Source organism: Monodon monoceros, unplaced genomic scaffold (genome assembly GCF_005190385.1).
Source record: "Monodon monoceros isolate NGI ecotype Baffin Bay Population unplaced genomic scaffold, NGI_Narwhal_1 Super_Scaffold_15, whole genome shotgun sequence".
Taxonomy (NCBI): Eukaryota; Metazoa; Chordata; class Mammalia; order Artiodactyla; family Monodontidae; genus Monodon; species Monodon monoceros.
Genome location: NW_021703771.1, coordinates 31,737,680 through 31,760,158, shown reverse-complemented (window position 1 = coordinate 31,760,158; position 22,479 = coordinate 31,737,680). Strand labels below are relative to the sequence as shown.

General features: G+C 41.6%; 1 protein-coding gene across 4 annotated transcripts in view; it reads left to right on the top strand.

The window, feature by feature from the left end:
• Positions 1-5,942, top strand: part of ASCC3 (activating signal cointegrator 1 complex subunit 3) — a 337,033-nt gene extending 331,091 nt beyond the window's left edge. For 3 of the 4 annotated variants that reach the window (XM_029223639.1, XM_029223640.1, XM_029223641.1), the window contains 3 exons: positions 2,420-2,629; positions 4,874-5,049; positions 5,147-5,942. In XM_029223639.1, coding sequence (XP_029079472.1) covers positions 2,420-2,629; positions 4,874-5,049; positions 5,147-5,291 — 531 coding nt within the window. In that variant the 3' untranslated portion in view covers positions 5,292-5,942. The remainder of the gene's footprint in view (positions 1-2,419; positions 2,630-4,873; positions 5,050-5,146) is intronic. The other variant, XM_029223642.1, reaches the window with a different exon arrangement.
• The last annotated feature ends 16,537 nt before the right edge of the window (positions 5,943-22,479 follow it).

Below are 22,479 nucleotides of genomic sequence, written 5' to 3'. Positions count from 1 at the left end.
CTTAGAAGGTAACAACAGATAAAACAGCCAATATAGAGAGAAGTTTTCTTGACTGATAGTGATATTTGCCACATATTTATAAATGTTAGAAAAAGATGACAATTAATTATCTGAGGACATTAGGTTTATTTTTGTACCTCTTTTCTATAGACTTAGGAATTCATTCATTTATTCATTCATTCAACAATGATAGGGTCTTCCCCGGTGGTCCAGTGGTAAAGAATCCACCTTCCAATGGAGGGGATCCCTGGTTGGGGAACTAGGATCCCACCTGCCCCAGGGCGACTAAGCCCACACACCACAGCTACTGAGCTCACGTGCCTCAACAAGAGAGAGAGAGAAAACCCACAAGCCACAACTAGAGAGAAGCCGCATGCATCAGCGAAGATCCTATGTGCCACAACTAAGACCCGACGCAGCCAAAAAAATAAAGAAAATAAATTAAAAAAAAAAAAACTGGGCTTCCCTGGTGGAGCAGTGGTTGAGATTCCGCCTGCCGATGCAGGGGACACGGGTTCGTGCCCCGGTCTGGGAAGATCCCACATGCCGCGGAGCGGCTGGGCTCGTGAGCCATGGCCGCTGAGCCTGCGCATCCGGAGCCTGTGCTCCGCAGCGGGAGAGGCCACACGCGTACCGCAAAAAAAAAAAAAACAAAACTGATAAGCACTTACCATCTGCATTTTGATTTCTCACAAATATTTTCAATTAAAAGAGCAGGAATAAAATTGGTAAAATATTTTCTGCTCCTTTAATATGTGTCATTTAAATTGGTATTCTCAATATGATAATGCCAAAAAAAATATTTCTTTCTAGAAAGAACCCTAGACTTAGAGGGTTCCTCATGATATATATACAAACATATAGAAATGTTTTCCTTTCAGAATAATTTGCACTATGAGCAAAAGAAAAACCCATTTTGTACAATAAATGATCAATGAATGACACTGACTGACATCAACAATTGCATCACAACATTGTTCAAGTTGCTTTTATATCCCCAAGTAATGCTCTCTGCCTTAGAAGTCACATAAATGCTATACTAAATGCTTCTCTAAAACTAACCAGTTCAACAACAGTTATTTTTTTTTCATTTTAACATCTTTATTGGAGTATAATTGCTTTACAATGGTATGTTAGTTTCAGCTTCACAGCAAAATGAATCAGTTATATATATACATATGTTCCCATATCTCTTCCCGCTTGCGTCTCCCTCCCTCCCACCCCTCCAGGCGGTCACAAAGCACCGAGCTGATCTCCCTGTGCTATGCGGCTGCTTCCCACTAGCTATCTACCTTACGTTTGGTATGGTAGTGTATATATGTCCATGCCTCTCTCTCGCTTTGTCACAGTTTACCCTTCCCCTTCCCCATATCCTCAAGTCTATTCTCTAGTAAGTCTGTGTCTTTATTCCTGTTTCACCCCTAGGTTCTTCATGACATTTTTTTTTTCTTAAATTCCATATATATGTGTTAGCATACGGTATTTGTCTCTCTCTTTCTGACTTACTTCACTCTGTATGACAGACTCTAGGTCTATCCACCTCATTACAAATAGCTCAATTTCGTTTCTTTTTATGGCTGAGTAATATTCCATTGTATATATGTGCCACATCTTCTTTATCCATTCATCCGATGATGGACACTCAGGTTGTTTCCATCTCCGAGCTATTGTAAATAGAGCTGCAATGAACATTTTGGTACATGACTCTTTTTGAATTATGGTTTTCTCAGGGTATATGCCCAGTAGTGGGATTGCTGGGTCATATGGTAGTTCTATTTGTAGTTTTTTAAGGAACCTCTATACTGTTCTCCACAGTGGCTGTATCAACTTACATTCCCACCAACAGTGCAAGAGGGTTCCCTTTTCTCCACACCTCTCCAGCATTTATTGTTTCTAGATTTTTTGATGATGGCCATTCTGACTGGTGTGAGATGATATCTCATTGTAGTTTTGATTTGCATTTCTCTAATGATTAGTGATTCAACAACAGTTATTTTAAAACTTATTTTTTAGTGTAGTCAGTAGTCACTCAATGTCCAGAAGGGATTTACAAGAAAGGGGTCACAAGTTTAAGTAATGATTAATACTTCTTTAAGTGTTTTTAAAGGGACTTCACAAAGATTAAAAGCACACTATTTTTACACACAAATAAATGAGTACAAGAAAAACTAGGAAATCTGAACAAGAGCTGTGGCTTGTATCACTGGTATTAATATTGTACTTTAGTTTTGAAAAATGCTACCCTTGGGGGAAACTGGGGAAATGGTGCACAGGATCTCTCTGCTTTATTTCTTACAACTGCATTGAATCCAGAATTAATCTCAATACAAAGAGGTTGATTTTTTAAAAAGCTCACTATTTCTTAGTTGCTCACTACATTTTGCATTAACCACTCCTTATCTTTTCTTTTTTTATTCAGGCATGGAGTTTCTTATCTCATTTGCCCGTGATAGATGTTGGCTTAAGTGTTAAAGGCTGGTGGGATGACTCAGCGGAAGGACATGATGAGCTCTCTATCACAACCGTGACTTCTGACAAACGCAACGACAACAGATGGGTCAGATTGCATGCTGATCAAGAGTATGTGCTTCAAGTCAGCTTGCAGAGAGTCAGCCTTGGGTTCCACAAGGTATAGTGTTTGGTTTCCATTCTCAAATGCTTCACACCAGATCCCAGCACGCACCAGCACACATGTCTTTTATATTACTAATGCGTCCGTGCCCTTCACCAATCCTGCTTCCTCAACTGGCCTTAAGCAGCAAGAGTCAGTCTTCTGCAGTTAGTCAGTTCTCCTCATGTGCCATTTTTCAACCCCAGAATACCCATGTGACATAATAATGTAATGCCTAGAGTCCTGGTCTCAAAGTATGGTCTACAGGCTCAGCAGAATTTTCTGGAGTACCTTTAAGAGTGCAGATTCTTTGGCCCTACACCAGGCCGCCTGCACCAGAAACTCAGGACTCTGAAGGGATCTCAAAATCTAGACTTCTACCCAGCACCCCAAATGAAGAAGACGCTAGCTAGACTTTTCCGTGGCTCACTTGCCACATCTGTCTGCTTCCTTCATTAGAATGCATATGAGGGAGCTTTGTCAACGTTCGTACAGGCCACAAATTTACAGTATTTTTATTTTAAATTACTGTGCTCTTTTCTGTGCACCGTAATTTTCTGTGCTCTATTTCTGTGACACCAAAAATAATTATTGGGCCCTCTAAGAATATTAGTACACAGCATGTGGGCAGATTGGTTTTTAGCCCAAAATAATCGAAATAAGAATTTGCCTTTTCGTTAGCTCAGTGGAGTCAGGGGCTTTCCCATATCTAGAACTAGCCCTCAGGAGTGAGGTTGTAGTTCATTAATACTGTCCCCTCTGTTTTCACACACGAAATGGTCAGTAGCTTTCTGTTGGTACAATGTCTTTTCAATACTGTGCCTTTAAGTCCCATCTCATTTGATTTCTAATTCTAAAAATCAGTCAGTGTAAGTATGAACTGATTGGCCTCTGGCATTTCAGAGGCTTTAATATGAGCATTTTTAGATGACAGTATATCCCAACTTACAAAAGAAAAGGCAGTAGTAATCATACCGATAAAATCATGAGGAAAAAAAACTAAGATTTTTTTTTTATAGCTGCCGTGTGAGGTGTAAAATTCCCCATTTTACAGAATAATGGAACTTGGGGAGTATAGGAATTTGCCAAGGTCCTAGAGTCAGAAAATATGAGAGCAGGCTGGGAGCACAGAGTTCTCCGATTCAAGTCCCTGTTCTCTTTGCACCTACCATGTGCAGACACGCTGACAGAAGCGAGGCCTGTCACAAATAGCTAAACAATGTACCCCAGCCTCAGGGGGCTCACAGTCTCAACAAAGAGATGCTCAAGCAGCTTCTCATAGTGCCTGGATAAACAGTGTACTGGGGTGTATCTAAGGTACGTTGAGAGCGCTAATTAGAGAGAACTTTATTTTGAGAGCTTTGCAAACATTTCTGACAATATTTTAGTATAAGGGGGTTTTTTTACTATAGTATTAGTACTTAAACATTAGATTTAATAACTGTGCTAGAGAAACTCTAAAATTTTGTTTCTAAGTGCTGTAAAAATACATTGCTCTCTGACCTCTCTTTTTAAAATGCCTTAAATGAAACAACTCTCTCTAGAATATTGAGTGAAGTCTGATTAAGAGCATGTCATTATTAGTACATTTTACACCATAAATCGTTGTCTTAAGGAATCTCTAGAATAATCTTGGATTTTGTAAAAAATCAATCTAAAATAAAGACGTCAAGTGTTGTCATTATGGTGATAGTTAATCTTGGATGATGGTGATTAATATATTTTATAAATTGTTTGGCATACAATTTCCCATTCCTCAGAGAAAGGACTTTTTAATATCATCATATTAGAATATGTGCTTTTTCATGTGAGCTTTATTCTTGGGTGATGGGGGAAGATGTTTATGTGACAGAGTGCGTATTATCTTAAGATCCAGAGTCTAGCCTGGATTGACTTTTTTCCCCCAGTATCAATTTCTTGCAAATAAGATTTTGGAAGACTTGGTTGATATATTTGTATCTCAGTTTGTTCATCTGCAAGTGGGGAATTAATTTCATTTATAAGAATGGTGTGAGAAAGATTCGAGGGCTTTCTGTTCTCATGGAGCCACAAAGTAGTGTGGCTAGAGTGTGCTTCGAGAATCTTGAAAAAAGGTAGATGATAGCATATCAAACACACCAAACCTGAAAATTAAACACATCCCAGATACTTAGATTTATGGCCTCCAAGAAAGACAGCGTGGCCTTTTAAGCTCAGCCAAGTGGTATAGAAAATCTAGCCATTAGTAACGCTTTATCTTTCCTTTTTTTTTCTGGTTTACAGGGAAAGCAAGACAGCCATGCAGTCACCCCTCGATTCCCCAAATCAAAAGATGAAGGATGGTTTTTGATATTAGGAGAAGTGGATAAGAGAGAACTTATCGCTTTGAAAAGAGTGGGATATGTCCGAAATCATCATGTTGTCTCCATCTCTTTTTATACTCCTGAAGTACCTGGAAGGTAAGCAGAGTCTTACCCCACCAGAGTTCCGAAAGAATTAACCGCAACGGTGATGAGAACGGTGGTTTTACCTTTTCGTTCCTTTTTTATATTCTAGGTATATCTACACACTGTATTTCATGAGCGACTGCTACCTTGGCCTGGACCAGCAGTACGACATCCACCTCCATGTCACGCCGGCCAGTGTTTCCGCACAGGCCGACGAGATCTCCGATGCCCTGACTGACCTCAAAGTGAAGTAACCCGACCCGAACAATCCATTTGAAAGAAGTGGTTGAGAAGCCTGACTGTTCAGTCATCTGGACAAAGTCGAATTACTTGACGTTTGCCTTGGAGGAATCAACTTCCAACCTCAAGGCACTGCGGAAATTGGCGGTGGCCGCAGCTCTGACTCGAGCAATGCAGGCTTTTAACAAATGTTGCCTTTTATAACGTTGTCTTCATGGGTCTCTTGATGTGTAAAATGACTACGCCCGTAGGAGAATCTTTCAATTTTATGTATATTGAGATGATACCTAGGAATTATCAAATCTTACTTTTCACAGTGTACTGTTTACAAGAACATCGGCTTCTCTTTTTTTAAGGAAAACTAACTGCACAGGGGCGTGACAGTGTTAAGATTTGTTATAACAGATTTCTAACCCTGCAGCATAAAATATATAAGATAAATCTGTACAGTGACACACTGTGTTTTGTTCACAAAATTTATACTTTGATCACATATGGAAGTAATTTCAAGAATTTCTTATTGTCACAAATGTTAATAATATATGATGTAAAATTACATTACAGAGCCCAATGATGATTTAAAAGAAAACAGAATATACTGATCTTAGAAAATGTAGATACTGTAACTGGTAGAAATAAAATATTTAGAGTGCCACTTCAACACAGCCTGACTCACTTATTCCCTCTGCCTCCTTTCCATTATAGCCCCTCTTACTTTTCTGTTCTTTTTTTCTTTTCCTTCTCTGTCCAGACTTCACTTCCATTCTCTTAATACTTACTTACACAAGGAGAGAAGTATAGTCTAATTCATACAGGCCACGTAGTACAAGTCTTTTTCTCTGTGCTCTTCAGGGCAGGCCTGAGGCAAACCTAGAAAATTTTCAACCCCTACAGGTGGGTTTTCACCTGTGATACAGGAAATTTCCCTATGTCCAAACAATTTCCATCTTGAAAAATACTTTTTTTTCCAAATAAAACGTTGTTGGATTCCATATCCATATAACATACATTTTCTAGTGAAATGAAATTCTGTTCTTTGCAAAGAAATTTCAGTTATTCCTGATCCTGTGATCAATTATTTCAAAATACTTTCCAATGTAACCACTGCAAGTACTGGAATTTAAAACTTTTTCTAAAACTGGAACATATTGCTTGTGTGTACCTCCTTTTCCATACCAAAGAAAAATGTGGGAGAAGGAGGAATAAAAGTAGGATGGGGAGAACCAGGCGTTCACTTCCCAAAATTTAAATAACTAATGTGAACGCACCGAGTGCAGTGGGCATGAGGTGTCCAAAGGGCTACAGTCTCAGAAGTTTACTTCATATAAAGAGGTCTTTCTGCCTTTCCTTTGGCAGTTTATTTCCTAGTTGCAATTCATACCTAAGCACTGTTTGAGTGAAATTAAAAGAAAATGAAGATGATATATAGACAGACAATTACCAGTCCATACAGGAACCTGAAGAGAAACAACTCATGGTCTTCATGTTTATCAGCATCGTTCTTGTTTTTAAAGAAAGCAGGCAACTTTGGGGAGGTGGGAGAGATCTACTTCGCTGGACATGCAGCAGAGGACATAGGAGCAATAAGAAAGAATTTCTGTTATATCCGTTGAGAGAAAAAGCATGACTAATTAAAATTAATTTTAAAATTGAAAGTGATTAGTTCACAATAAGCTGCAGAAGACACTCGTAAGGCAAGGTGTGCTTGGATGGAAAAGTTCATCTTATTCCGATGAGTAACCAATGCTGTTTGTCTACGATGTTATCCTCACTCATTACCTGACCGAAATTTTAGTGTTAAGCGTGCACTGTAATATAGGACATGTGCCAACACAGATCAATTCCATATTTCATTTTTAATTCCATATTCCATTTCATAGTCCCCTGGACTTTATCAACTCCAAATAATGGAAGTGCCAGTCAGATATTCATTCTAGGTATGATGTGGAGTACTCTGATACCCACATGAATCAGAAACATGTCCTTCCTCTTAGACAAGGTGGCCTGGTGACGAAAAGAAGATGTAGATAACTATAATAAAAGGAAGTCATTGCAGCAATGAAATATTTGGAAAAATCATGAAGGGACATTTAGGCTGAGTTTTGAAGATGGTTATGAAGATGATCAGAGATGAAAGAAGAGCCTTTCGGGTAGAACAGCATTAACAAAGGTTCTGAGATAACCTAGGGTGTCCAGTTGGTCTGCATTTTCAGAGACATGAAAGGGACTGAACAAACAGACAAGAAGGATGGAAAAGTATGTAAATTCTTACCTTGAATTACAGGGTAAGAACTGCAAATCTTAAGCGAATGCAGTGGAATTCCTTGGGAAGGCACCAGAGAAGATGAGAAGGAATTCTGAGATTAGAACAGAGAACCAGTGGAGATGGGAGGGTATGCAACCATGCCTGTGGTGGGGAACAGGCACTAAATACCAACAAGACTGAGTCTCTCCCTTGGATTTTGACGTTCCCTTCTAGTGAAGTAATCCAGTAGCCTTAGAAAACTACACATACTTCCCAAACACACACTCCACAGTTTCCTCCAGTTGCTCAGAGGAAAGACCTTGGAGTCATCCTTGACTCCCGTCTCCCCGCCAGCCACAGTGGTCACCGTGCTGCTTGGTGAACATCCCATGGTCCTCGGCTTGTGCTGCTCCATCAGCCTGGCTTTTTCTCCAGACGCCTACAGGTCTAGCCATCTTAATTTAAATGTCAACCCACCCAAGCTCACCTATACCCCCACCCCCCTTTCCTGTATTTTCTCCATTGTTCTTATCACCACTATAAAAATATTCATTTATGGGAATTTCCTAGCAGTCCAATAGTTAGGACTCGGCATTTTCACTGCCATGGCCCGGGTTCGATCCCTGGTCAGGGAACTGAGATCCCGTAAGCCACAAAGCGCAGCCAGAAAAAAAATATATATATACTTGTTTATTATTAGTCTCTCCTAACTAAGCTTCCTGATTAAGCTTCAGGAAGGGTTTTTTATCACTTGTGTTCAGGGCTACATAACCAAGATCTACAACATAGCCTGGCACATGGTAGCTGCTTGATAAATCCTTGCGGAATGACTGACTGAACACAGAGACACCCATGGATTCTAAAATACCACACACCTACTTCAGTTGACACCTCCTCTTCTGGAGGTGACATCTACTCTCAGACTCACCAAGAGCAAGTACTTGCCTGGTCCTCATGTCACCTGTCAACAGAGGAGAGGTATACTTAAGCTAATTGGTAGCTTTATGATGACGATGACTATGGAATATTTTTATATAGCAGTGGATCTTGGGTATTACAGGTATTTTAAAACTTCAAATTATCATAAAACCTTTTTAGCCTGAAGTTTTAGCTCTCCCTTCTCTCACCAGACCCCTTTCTTTCCTCCATCACTGCTGCTAACTATTCACAGTGAAAGGATCCCCAAACAGGAACTCCATACATTTAAAGAATATGAACTGATAACTTCTCTCTTTCAGAAATAATTCCAAATGAGTAGGCAGACATTATTTCATGAACTAGCTTCTTACAAAGAAAAACCTGAATTAAGTTTTAAATCTTTCAACTGAGTATTACCAAAATAGAACTTGGCTTCAAAGATATATATTGAGCCTCTAGATTAGCTTGCTTTCTCTGCTTTCAGAAATCTAATTTCTAAATCTAAGAGACACAAGAAGATAAAATATTTGAATTTAATGAGTTCTAATTATAGTATTTTAAGATCCTCAAAAATGCTCAGAATGGTAGCTGATTCCAGGTTGTCCTGAAAGCCTGTTGTTTTGGTAATGGAGGATGGCGACAGAGACTTCTGGAAAGAGTTATTTCCACAGTTTCAAGCTCAGTTCTTTCACTTTTTCTTGTGGAGCATTCCATCCTATTTCTGAAAAATAAAGTTCTTCAAATTTGAGGACTTTAAATGAGATTTCAAAGATTCTTCTTTGCACCTTCTTCCCGTTTCTTTTTTTTTTTTTTTTTTGGTGGAATATATATATTTTGGTAAAAAGGAAAGCATCAACACTTATTATCTTTATACATTGCAGAATGTCTCCCCCACTCACCTCCCTCTTCCTGAACCTCTTCCCCCTTTTTTTTTTAACATCTTTATTAGAGTATAATTGCTTTACAATGGTGTGTCAGTTTCTGCTTTATAACAAAGTGAATCAGTTATACATATACATATATCCCCATATCTTTTCCCTCTTGCATCTCCCTCCCACCCTCCCTATCCCACCCCTCTAGGTGGTCACAAAGCACCGAGCTGATCGCCCTGTGCTATGGGGCTGCTTCCAACTAGCTAGCTATTTTACATTTGGTAGTGTATATATGTCCATGCCACTCTCTCCCTTTATCCCAGCTTACCATTCCCCCTCCCCGTATCCTCAAGTCCCTTCTCTAGTAGGTCTGCATCTTTATTCCCGTCTTGACCCTAGGTTGTTCTGACCATTTTTTTTTTTTTAGATTCCATATATGTGTTAGCATATGGTATTTATTTTTCTCTTTCTGACTTAGTTCACTCTGTATGACAGTCTCTAGGTCCATCCACCTCACTACAAATAACTCAGTTTCCTTCCTTTTTATGGCTGAGTAATATTCCTTTGTATATATGTGCCACGTCTTCTTTATCCATTCATCTGTTGATGGACACTTAGGTTGCTTCCATGTCCTGGCTATTGTAAATAGAGCTGCAATGAACATTTTGGTACATCACTCTTTTTGAATTATGGTTTTCTCAGGGTATATGCCCAGTATTGGGATTGCTGGGTCATATGGTAGTTCTATTTTTAGTTTTTGAAGGAACCTCCATACTGTTCTCCATAGTGGCTGTATCAATTTACATTCCCACCAACAGTGCAAGAGGGTTCCCTTTTCTCCACACCCTCTCCAGCATTTATTGTTTGTAGATTTTTTGATGATGGCCATTCTGACCGGTGTGAGATGATATCTCATTGTAGTTTTGATTTGCATTTCTCTAATGATTAATGATGTTGAGCATCCTTTCATGTGTTTGTTGGCAATCTGTATATCTTCTTTGGAGAAATGTCTATTTAGGTCTTCTGCCCATTTTTGGATTGGGTTTTTTGTTTTTTTGATATTGAGCTGCATGAGTTGCTTTCCCAAGTCTTTTGCATGCCAATTTGAGAAAGATCTTGGGGTGCTAGTCAGATGTTGAGTCTAGTCCCACCCAAGGCCAAGCTTTGGGCCCTGACAGCCACATCTGAATAGATGCTTAAATTTTTATTGTTACTCTTCAACTGGCCTGCAATTCAGAGAATATTTTTTAAATGCACTTGATTGAATTTTCACGGGTAATACTGTGTCTCTAATATTAAGCAGTTCCTTATGGAGACTTCCTAGAGAACATAATAGACTGTAAATCAATCCACGTTTGGTTAAGAAGAATTAGAGCACCTCCTTCTAATTAAAAGTTCTTTGAATCCCCAAACCCATGTTTCCTTACTTATTAAGTTTATTATTTGTCTGTTCTTGATTTTATTTGCACTTGTTAAATAAATCCCATAGATGCCATGCTCGTCCACTGAAAGCAAGTATAATCAACTTGAATGATTGTACCCTTTGATTCCAGTTATATTGGAAGCAGTTTTTAATGATTTGAAGATCACAGGGCTGATCTAAGATGAATTTTATTTCTGAACTTTCATCCAAGCACAGCTGGCTCTTGATATCAAAATACTTCACCTTGCAGGGTGTGGATTGCTCTCGCCAGTTCAGGAGCTCCCCACAGCCAATGGCCCATTTTCCCAAATAGCCTTGAAGGTGCCAACATTTCAGAGGAGAATGGAGCTTCTGAAATAACCAAATAATTCCTGCCAGTGAGATGGCTAGTAGCACTGAGTAATGCTGACTGCCATAAAAGTGAAACACCAAAGACAATTAGAAAAGGGAGACTCTGCAGAAGTTTTTCATGGCAATACATCAGAATTGGTGCATATTCTCTAAAAGTAACCGTCTACAGGGAAAAAGTTCATTTGGATGTGTCAGTTCTAACCAAAGTGGACCAGCAAAACATAAAATCGACTTAAATTACAGAAGGGCAAGTTTGAATTGGAACAACAACAACAAAACTTCACAGCACGTTTATGAAATAATGCATAGCCAGGCTACCAACGGAGATCTTCATTAACCAAACATTATCTGCCTCAACGTCATAGCTGTCTCTCCACCCAACTCCACACTAGAGACGGGTCACTGCATACTTCAAGTATCTGAAATTGAATCCACGTGAAAATGTCTGATAGTCATTCTGACAAAGAATGCCAGTATCTTCAACTGAGCTTTCAAATAAGCTTGTCTAATTACAATACAGAAATGGCCTAATTGTGGGCAGTATACCAGGAATGTGCATCTTTACCTATGTTATTTAGCTGGGTATCATCAGAAAATATGCTCTATTTCCTATCACAACACAGTTTTACCAGAGGTCTGGAAGGAATCGATATGGGTTAGAAAGAAAACTGCATTTGCTGTATCAGGAGAAGCAGTTTGGGTTTGGGGGTTTTTTGTTGTTATTTTCCTTTCATTACCTCTTACCCCTGTATTGTATTTGGTGATCAACCCCATATTGGAAGATTTTAGGACAATATATCTGATCAGCTCTCTTCTGTTCCCATTTCCTCACCTACAGAACAGTGGTAGTACCTGCCCGTGCTTCCTCTCAGAGTACCTGGCTCCATCATAAGAAAGGCAGCCATCTTCATCCCTGTGGCACAGCAAGTGTTTTACCAATTTTGTTGAACTAATCATTTATGTGAAAATGCTTAGAAAATGATAAGGCACTATAAAGAGGAACTGAGATGTAAATGAAAGTCTAAGGTGATAAATTATAAATCACCTCGTCTGCAGGATTGATTTTATATGTCAACGAACAATAGGCTAAGAGCCCACCTCATCATTGCTACTCCCACCAGAAACAATAAAATCTTTATGCCCAGAGAGGGACGTGCTTGTGTTCCATTCCTTTGTGCTACAGTATTTCCACCTCTCCAAACGCAAATGCATGCACACTTTCAGTTGTAGCTCAGCACACATAGGGGAATGGGTATTACTTCAGTGGAACTTTTCTGAGGATGCTTCCTGGGAACATGTTTTGACAGATAGTGAAGGGGAGACAGAAGCCTCAGGCAGTGGAAGAGAAGTCTGACTGCCTCATTTCTGCCCCTTCTAGCTTCTGAGGACAAACTTCACCACTTCACAACCTTGCCAGGGTCATTTCTGATGTCCAAATTAGCAGAAACAGGGACCATTCTGGAAGCAGAACAGCTTTTGAGAGCAAGAGCTGTGGGCACCTCACACTTTGACCAAGAGTTTGGGTTGTAAGACATATTGCACCCAGAGTGATATGATATTTTCAAGTAAGTTCTAAAATTTCCTTAAGAGCATTTATGTACTTTCCTTAATATTGCAAGCAATACCCACTCTGTCCAATTTCCCTGGGAGTTGCGTTGCTCCCATGCTTGTATAAGCACGAAAATCAATTTAAGTATATTCAGTAAAAACCTAAACCCTTTCCTTTTAAAAGCAAATATTTGATTTTTCTTTCAGAAGTAACTATTTTTATACCATTTTGTCCAACTTCTGAAACCTAACTCTAGCCAAAAAATAAGGAGGAGAAAAATGCAGCTGGCTTCTAAGATAGTATATTAGAAGCAGCGAGTATCATACAGACATCTCAATAAAACCTCAGTCTTATTTTCTGATACTTTAGAAAACGCATTTCTCTAAAAACACATTACCCTTCAAGTGGCCTTTGGAGAAACTGAAACATTGAAGCAATCCTTGGATTGCAGTAAAGCACATTCTCCATGGACAATTCTAATCAATTATAGAAACATAACTGTACCCAGATCATATAATAAACCAGTGATGATCCTGGCTTCTGTCCTTCTTATAAAATGCTGCAACTCACAAACATCGGTCCTGCTGCTAGTTGCAGCTCTCCAACCCAGAAAGATTTACTCTCAACTGATTGTTACTTCTCATGCTGAAAATGATTGAACATCTGCATCTTCTATTTCAGTTTTGTCATTTCGTTGTCTTTGCCCACTGTGTTAATTATTTTTGGATGCTTCAATCCTATCTCCAGACAATATATTTGAAACACTCATGAGGATGCATTGCATAAATATTGAATGTGTTAAAGACAGAGTCTGAGGTAATTCAGAATGAATTTAAGTAAATTGATTGGAATCAGCTTTTATTTAGGAAATCTTCTAGGGACAATTCCGACATGTTTAAAATAACTAACTGTTCACAGAGATGCAATCTGCATATGCATTCCAATAAATACATGAACCAGCAATCAAAGCAGAAATACATGCCTTTAAGATGCCGGAAGGGCTTCCCTGGTGGCGCAGTGGTTGAGAGTCCGCCTGCCGATGCAGGGGACACGGGTTCGTGCCCCGGTCCGGGAAGATCCCACGTGCCGCGGAGCGGCTGGGCCCGTGAGCCATGGCCGCTGAGCCTGCGCGTCCGGAGCCTGTGCGCTGCAACGGGAGAGGCCACAACAGTGAGAGGCCCGCGTACCGAGAAAAAAAAAAAAAAAAAAAGATGCCGGAAAACAGCTAAAAAGTGATACCAATTACAGTAATAAAATAACTGGGGTGCTCGCTTCGGCAGCACATATACTAAACTAACTGGGAATATTCTTCAGAACAAAAATGCTTTAATAAAATCAGATAAAGATAATGTAACAGTGATGAGGTGTTAAAATAAAAAGGGGAAATGTAAGGTACACCCAAGCTGTAATTACATATGTGTTTTATAGGCTCAGTAGACAGAAAAATTAGATCTGTTCCACCCTGGTGAACGGTGAGGGAAAGAGAAGTGGCAACTGTAATTAAAAGTCAAATGTCTTGGGATTTCCCTGCTGGTCCAGCGGTTAAGACTCCATGCTTCCAATGCAAGGGACAGGGGTTTGATCCCTGGTCAGGGAACTAGATCCTGCATGCTGCAACTAAGAGCCTACATAACGCAACTAAATATCCCACATACCACAACGAAGACCCGGTACTGCCAAATAAATAAATTTTTTTTTTAAATCAAATGTGTTGCATTGGGTTTGGCAATGATTTCTTGGGTATGACACCAAGGGCACAGGCAACAAAAGAAAAAATAGACAAATTGAGCTTCATAAAAGTAGTGCATCAAAAGACACTATGTATTAGCCATAAAAAGGCAACCCACAGAATATGGAAAGAAAATATTTTCGAATTATATGCCTGATAAAGGATTAATATTCACAATATATAGAGAACTTATAAAACTCAAAAACAACAAAAAAACCAACCTGATTCAAAAATGGGTGTTGGGCTGCACCCCACAGGCTTACAAGCCCTGTACTTGTCCAGCTTCAAGACCAAAGAGTCTGGAGTCAGCAACAGAAACATCAGTGGTTTAATGGATGGGCGAGCTTACAGGTCTGAGGCAAGGTTCTGGACGGTGGACAGGACTTGGCGGCAGTCTTTGCTCCCAGGCGGAAGGGGAGACTACCACTTATCAGGGAATTGACATCAGGTGGGCTCATTAGTTACCAGGGAAACCAGTAGAGAGGCACGCCCCTCACCACCACTTTGCTAAGAACAATCACCAGCTGGGGCCTGGAGCAAGTACATAGGAAGGTCAGTCATGTGCATAAGATATAGGTGAAGCAAGCACTGGTCGGGCAAGGGATGTACAGAGAGCAAGAAAACAGCCCTCTTGAGTGGCCTGACCATACAATGGGGAATAGATAAACACCCCCCAAAAAATAGATAAGTCTCAAAAAAAGATATGCAAGTAGCCAATGGTCACATGAAAAGATGCTCAACATCACTAATCACTAGAGAAATGCAAATCAAAACCACAATGAGATATCACCTCACACCAATTAGATGAAAAAAACCCAGAAAATAACAAGTGTTGATGAGAAAGTGGAGAAATTGGAACCCTTTTGCACTGTTGCTGGAAATGTAAAATGATACAACCACTGTGGGAAAAGAGTATGGCAGATCCTCAAAAAACTAAAAATCGAATTACCATATGTTGGGCTGCCTCCCACAGGCCTACAAGCCCTGTGCTTGCCCAGCTTCAAGACTGAAGAAAGAGCCCGGAGTCAGCGACAGAGACATCAGTGGTTTAATGGATGGGGGAGCTTACATGTCTGAAGCAAGGTCCTGGAGCAACGCCCCACCGTGTGCAGTGGACAGCAGAGAAGACACAGTGTCAGTCTTCACTCCCTCCCAGAGGGGAATGGGAGATTACCACTTATAGGAGAACTGATGTCAGGTGGGCTCAGTAGTTACCAGGGAAACCAGTAGCAGAGCACACGCCCTCACCACCCCTTTGATAAGCTATCACTAGCTGGGGCCAGGGGCAAGTATATAGGAAGGTCAGTCATGTGAGCAGGGTGTAGGTGAAGCAGGTCCTGGTCAGGCAGGGGATGTACAGAGAGCAAGAGAACAGCCATCTTGACTGGCCTGACCATACAACATATGATCACGCAATTTCATTTCAGGGTATATATCCAAAATAACTGAAAGCAGGGTCTTGAAGAAATATTTGTACATCCATGTTCATAGCAGCATTATTCACAGTGGCTAAAACAAGTGTCCATCAACAGATGAATGGGTAAGCAAAATGTGGTATATACATGTAATGGAATATTATGCAGCCTTCAAAAGGAAAGAAATTCTGACATATGCTGCAACATGGATGAACTTTGAGGACATAATGCAAAGTTAAATAAGACAGTAACAAAAAGACAAATACTATATGATTCCACTTATATGAGGTACCCAGAATAGTCAAATTCATAGAGACAGAAAGTAAAACGGCGGTTACCAGGGGCTGGGGGAAGGGAGCATGGGGAATTAATAGATAGTTTCAGTTTTGCAAAATAAAATTTAGGAGATAGATGGTGGTAACAACTGCATAACAATATGAATATACTTAATACCACTGAACTGTATACTTAAGATGGTAAATTCTATATGCGTATTTCACAATAATAAAACAGATGTTATTTTTTTTTTTTTGGCCACGCTGTGCGGCTTGTGGGAGCTCAGTTCCCTGACCAGGGATTGAACCCAGCCCCTTGGCAGTGAGAGTGCAGAGTCCTAACCACTGGACCACCACGAAATTCCCTATTTTTCCCACTTCTTATTGAATTATCTTTCATTTCATAAAAATACACATAGCTCAATAATATTCAAGTTAAGATTTTATTTCAGGAATCAAAAGAGACTAGACACAAAGAATTTATGATTTGACTCGACTAGTATGACGTGCTTATATTTTTAGGGCAAAGTGTAATCTGCCATGTATTTCTCCACAGAAACATATCTAAGTAGGTGATACTGAAATTGTAGAATACAATAAAGGCAGCCATGGTCTCATGATTCCCTGATTACGTACAAACCGAACTAGTTAACATGCATTTTCCTTTTCTGCGGTTCTTTTAAGCTTAGGCTGAACCGTAGAGTTTCCCAATGGATGCTTCTTTTGTGCCTCAGTGGGCGATGTCCTCAGGTGGATTCTCTAGGCGTCACCTGAAGAAAAGAGTCAGGGAGCAGAGCCCCAGTTTTCAGTGCTCTGCTGAGTGGGGATTCAGCAGGCTCCGTCTGGGGGCTGCAGGCCCTTACCCTTCCTGTACCACAGGAGCTAAACTGAAGTTGTCAACCTCCTAAGAAATGGGAATATGCCCTGTCATCATCTCTCCTGGCAAAATAAGACTGGTTAAAATGTCATCATGAATTAACAAGCATGCCTGCGTGCTTCATGGTGTGACAAAGGTCTTAAAAGGCTCTCTTCTGTTTTTGATTTGCAGATTTTTAAAGCTGGCATTAAAAATATTCCTTCCATACAGGGTATTTGGTCAAATGCTATCACATTTTTGGATAAGCTTGGTTATTCATATTAAACCTATTTCTTTATATTTCCTATCACATGTGATAGGAAAGGAGAATCCTACAGACACTTGCCTCCCAGTTTTAGCCAAAGCTAGAGCAGCAAGCTACCCCCAATACCACCACCCTCATGAAGGCACAAAAGTACTAAATAGAGAAAAGCCAGCTTTGATGGTGAGATGCAAATATAGTAACAGCCCTCCGTGTGTTGCCTTGAATGGCTGTTGTCCTAATGCACGCTGAAGGGGTGATCTATTTAAAGGGATGTCAGACACTTCAAAGAACTTGACTTACCACTTCACCACAACCTAAGATTTATTCAAGAAGAAACAAAAAGATCACATTAAAAAATTCCTTCATGGGGACTTCCCTGGCCGTCCAGTGGTTAAGACTTCGCCAAAAGGGATGGGGTGAGGTGTCTCCAGTGAGGGTCAGCAGAACAAAGTGAGGTTACGGAATATCCTTCCTGCTTGCAGGTCATTAGGCAGACAAATGCCTTCCTGTGCTGGGAAAGATGATCTGAAAGAGAACCAAGTAAGTGTGGAATTTAGGAAATTAAAGGATTTTTCAGGCAGTGGGTCCAGTAGTAAATGTCCCTGATGTCTAACTCCCACTGGAGAATATCTTACAGCCTCCACTGCAGATTGCTATTCACTTAACATGTTCCCAACCAAATGTGCAATGCCTTAAGAACTCAGCGCTCGCCATAGAATAATTCTGGAAGGATATACGAAGAATTTATGAGCAGTGGCTTCTGAGGGGGGCCCTGGAAGGAGAGGTTTAATATGTAATGTTTCGCACTATTTGATTTTTTTTACCTTGTGCTCACAGAGTATTTTTCCATTGAAAATAGTTGGCTTAAAATGTTTGATAAAAGAAAAAAAATCTCTCAAAAGTGTAACCTGCTTAAAAAAAACTGAACCAAACCAAAAGATTGTGCTTGGTATTTCCTTTACAAACTGATTGACTAGTTGTGCCCCTGAGGGGATAGGGGTTCCATGTCAGGTTAAGAAAAAAAAACAACAAAAACAAAAAACCCTTTAATTTCCTGTTGAGGAAAACTTTGGGAGAAAGAGGGTGATTGCTGGTTCACGCCGGGGAAGGGACCCCCCTGAGAGTGGGCATGGGTTCTCTGATGTGTTTGCTGTATGTGAAAATGGAACAGCCTGTGCTGAAGCCCTCAGCTCCTCCATGAGGCGCTGTGAACCTGAGTGGATTGTCACTAGCGATGATTCTCCATTAAAGGACAATTAAAACAAGGGAAGATTCGGTGTTTTATTTAGGGAAGAAAACTGAAATTTTTCTGGGGAAGGGGTTTTAGTTTTGTGCTTTTTGTACTTCAAAAAAATCTCGAGGTGCTTTCTCTCCTTTCATCCCTATTATGGGTTGAATTGTGTCCCCTGACCAAGAAAGATATGTTCAAGTCCTAGCCCCCAGTACCTCAGAATGTGACTGAGTTTGCACACAGGGTCTTTACAGAGGTCATCAAGTTAAAATTAGGGCCTTGGGGTGGGCCCTCATCCACTATGGCTGGTGTCCTTATTAAAAGGGAAATTTGGGGCTTCCCTGGTGGCGCAGTGGTTGAGAGTCCGCCTGCCGATGCAGGGGACGCGGGTTCGTGCCCCGGTCCGGGAGGATCCCACGTGCCGCGGAGCAGCTGGGCCCGTGAGCCGCCGCTGATCCTGCGCGTCCGGAGCCTGTGCTCCGCAACGGGAGAGACCGCAACAGTGAGAGGACCGCGTACCGCAAAAAAAAAAAAAAAAAAAGGGGGGGAAATTTGAACACAGAGACAGATATGAATGTGAAGAGGATGTGAAGAAACACGGGGAGGATGCCTGTTAAGAAGGGGGCAGATACAGGAGTCAAGGAACGTGCGGGACGGCCAGAAGCTGGACGAGGCAAGGACAGATCCTTCCCCTACAGGTTTCAGAGGGAGCGCAGCCCTGCAGATGCCTGGCTTTCAGACTTCTAGCCGATGCCACTGTGAGACAATGGATTCTTATTTTTCCTAAGCCGGCTAGTATTGGGTACTTTGTTATGGCAGCCCTAGGACACTAATACAAACCTTTCCTGTAACTTCCGGGCATACAGGCCCTCAGTGACCTCTGCCAGGTCTCAGTCCCTGTGGCCTTTTGCCTCAAATCCGAAGCCTTGTGTTTTGCCTCATTGCTTTCAGTTCTTTCGTGCTGCCGGCACCTCCAGGCCTTAGCCCAGTTGGTCTCCAAGCTTGGAAGGACTTCGGGGGCTTGGGGGCCTTCGTGGCTGTCCACCTGTCACTCATCCTCAGGTCTCAGCTTGGAGGCATCTCCTCAAGGTTGTGAAGCTCCCATTCCCAGCCCTACTGTTCCTTGTCCCTCCTTCATTGCTGCACCTGCCCACGATGCTGAAAGTGTCTGTCTGTGGGTCTGTCTGGCCTGTGAGAATAACTCTTTCCAGAGCAGGGACCATGCCGTCTTCAGCTTTTACTCCCAAGCCTGCCACAGTGTCTGACGCACAGACGCTCAGTGAATCGTTCCTGAGATGAACTGCCCTCTGAGTACCTACCGTTGGTGGAACCCTGTCAGGAGACACTCTGTCATTCCAACCACCTCCAAGTAGGAGCCAATGCCCAGAATCTAAGCAGCCTGTGGCGGACTAGAGAGGAGATACATCATGACAAGGAGAAATAGGGCATCTGGTCTGTTTCTAGCACTTCTGTAACTATCACTGGCCCCACTCAGGGGTCCCATGAGACAAGAGCCCAGAGCAACAAACGGGGTCCCAGGAAAGGCATCTAGCCTGGGTTATAAATCTGCACTGTCTGGGGTATTTTTCCCCCATTATCTCTCACTTGTCTACTTGCGCATCTGCCTTGATTGCATTTGGGGCTGTAACCTCCTCTTCCGAGAGGGGCCTCTGGGAACTGAAGAAATGATGGCTGGATTGAAACTGCAAAACCGGGAGACTGAACAAATGGGTGGATCTGAACGAAGGCTCCGGAAGAAGTGGAAGTCTCATTCCCCCCACTTGTTTATTATAAGACCAAAGGAACATGTTTGAAGGACTAATGATTTAGAAGGAAAGAAAAAAAAAAGTGAGAAATGAAAGCTGTATTTTTCTAAGGAAAGAACATTTTTCTCTTGATCATCCACAAATTATAAGACGACATACATCAGCATGCTATTTCATTAACAAATTACAGTCCCTTCTCCACAGTGGAGGAATAAAGAAAAAGTTCACCTAATAAGAGAGGTTAGCCCTTAATTAGGATCAGGCTGTAGAATTTGCCGGGTGTAATTTTCCACTGCAAATTGTTCTCGGGTTGACCTTGGCTGGTATTAAGGACATGGGTTTGAAAACACATCTTTCCTTTGCCAGCACGTCCCCACAAAGCCCTGGTGCCTTCCACAGACCATTACTGAGTCTGTCTCCGCCCCCCAGCCCCCTGCTCCCCAACTGGCCTCCCTCCCTCCCTCCAGCTTTAAGGGATCTTTTTGAAGAGAAATTACCATTTACTGAGTACCTGCGGGGTAGCAGAAAAGACATAGGACTTGGAGTCAGTCTGGGCGCTGAATCACGTCTCCACTCTGTAGCTTCCCTGAACCTGGGTTCCCAGCTGAATGCTGAAATGATGACACCTGCTTTCAGAGTTGTTGTCGGGCTTAAGGGTGGTGTGAAGGTATAAGGCAAGTGCTCACACGTGTTATTTTCCTTCTGATTCAAGTCCTGTCAGCAGCTCTGTGAGCCTGGCATTCCTCCTCGCTCCGCAGCTAAGACACCCGGAGAGGCCAAGTCAGTCTCTCACGGACACGCAGCCCAGATACGGTGAGGGCAAGATTTGAACCTCTGACCCCAAAGGGTTCAACTCAGCCGCTTTGTCCACCCAGACACAGTGACCTTGAAGATTGGCTGCTCAAGCTCAGACATGGGGTGCGGGCCCCCAAAAATACAGGCACTAAGCACAGTGGCTGTCCATGCCTTTCCACCCTTTGGGGCTCAAAACATGAGTCTGGGATGGCCAAGGTGGCCCTGGGCATGGCTCTCCTCCTTTCCCCCAGCCCCACCCCCTCATCAGCCTGTCACAGGGGAGCACCTGCTCACCTTGCTACCCCGGTGGCTTCTAAAGAGATTGTGTAAAAGCCTTGAGAGGTGAGTGCTCTTTACTTCCAAGAAACCCTCACTACCTATCCTCTCACCCCGTCTCACCTCCTCCCCGCAAATACCCTGTGAGGCCCCAGGTGTGCTGGATCTCTGGGCAGCTGAGGTGCTGATCTCATAATGAGGCAAGGATCAGAGCTGTATACAGTCATTTCATCCATATTGATTGCTTCAGCACATGCATAGGAGACCTGTGGAAAAGTTCTATAAATGCACAGCAAGCAATCCAGCTCGCTAGGTTAGCACTTTGGAAAACTTTGGGGTTTTGAAAAATTTCCAACGGCTCCAGAGATGTCAGTGTGACCTTCAGAGGCAGGACAATCGCGGGAGGGGAGGGAGGAGAGAATGATTTTGAGTTCAGGTGAATTGTGCTCTCATATTACCACAATGAATAGGTATCTGGGAAATCTTACCAGAAAAGAAGTTGAAAATAGAATTAATAGAATCTCCTCAGACTTCAGACTTTCCTTGATTCCTTTTAGGGTTTTTTATCTGTTTGCCCTAAATGGTCCCCACCTTGAGCTGCCTGAGATCTATCATCAAGAAAGGAATTTCAAGAAAAACAAAATCAGTTAAAATCTCTAAACTTTAGAGATTAAAGATTGCCATAGGTTGTGGAAGATGGAGAGGTAGAAAGAATGAAAAATAAGAATGGGAAAGTAATTCTTCTTAGCCAGTACTTATGGCCGGTGATACAAGGTCTTTTCACAAACACAAGAACCTCAAAGCAGAGTTCTTAACAGGCCCGTGCGTTTTAAAGGGGAAGAGAAAAGATTTGTCTTTTCCTCTTGTGTCTTAAAAGGAATTGTACAAATTTCAACAATCTTCCTTTGGTTAAAAATGACTTTTATGAATTTGGTTATATAAATACTCAAAATTACAGCATTTGGAAAGCAGTCTGACTTTTAGCAAATCCCCAGAATGGCCCCTGAATGGGTATTATTTACTTCAAAGTCATCATCTCAGCAGACTGTGCTTATTTCAACAATGCAGTTATATCCCACAAGTGTTTGAAACTCCCCTTCCAAACTCCCTTCAGAACCCAAGGTACATTTCTCCCCAGTGTTGGCAAACACTGGTTCTCTGAGAGATACTTTGATTTTTGGAAATGACCAAAAATGAACACAGTCAGTCTAGGTAAAAACAGCTTGGGTCGAAAGC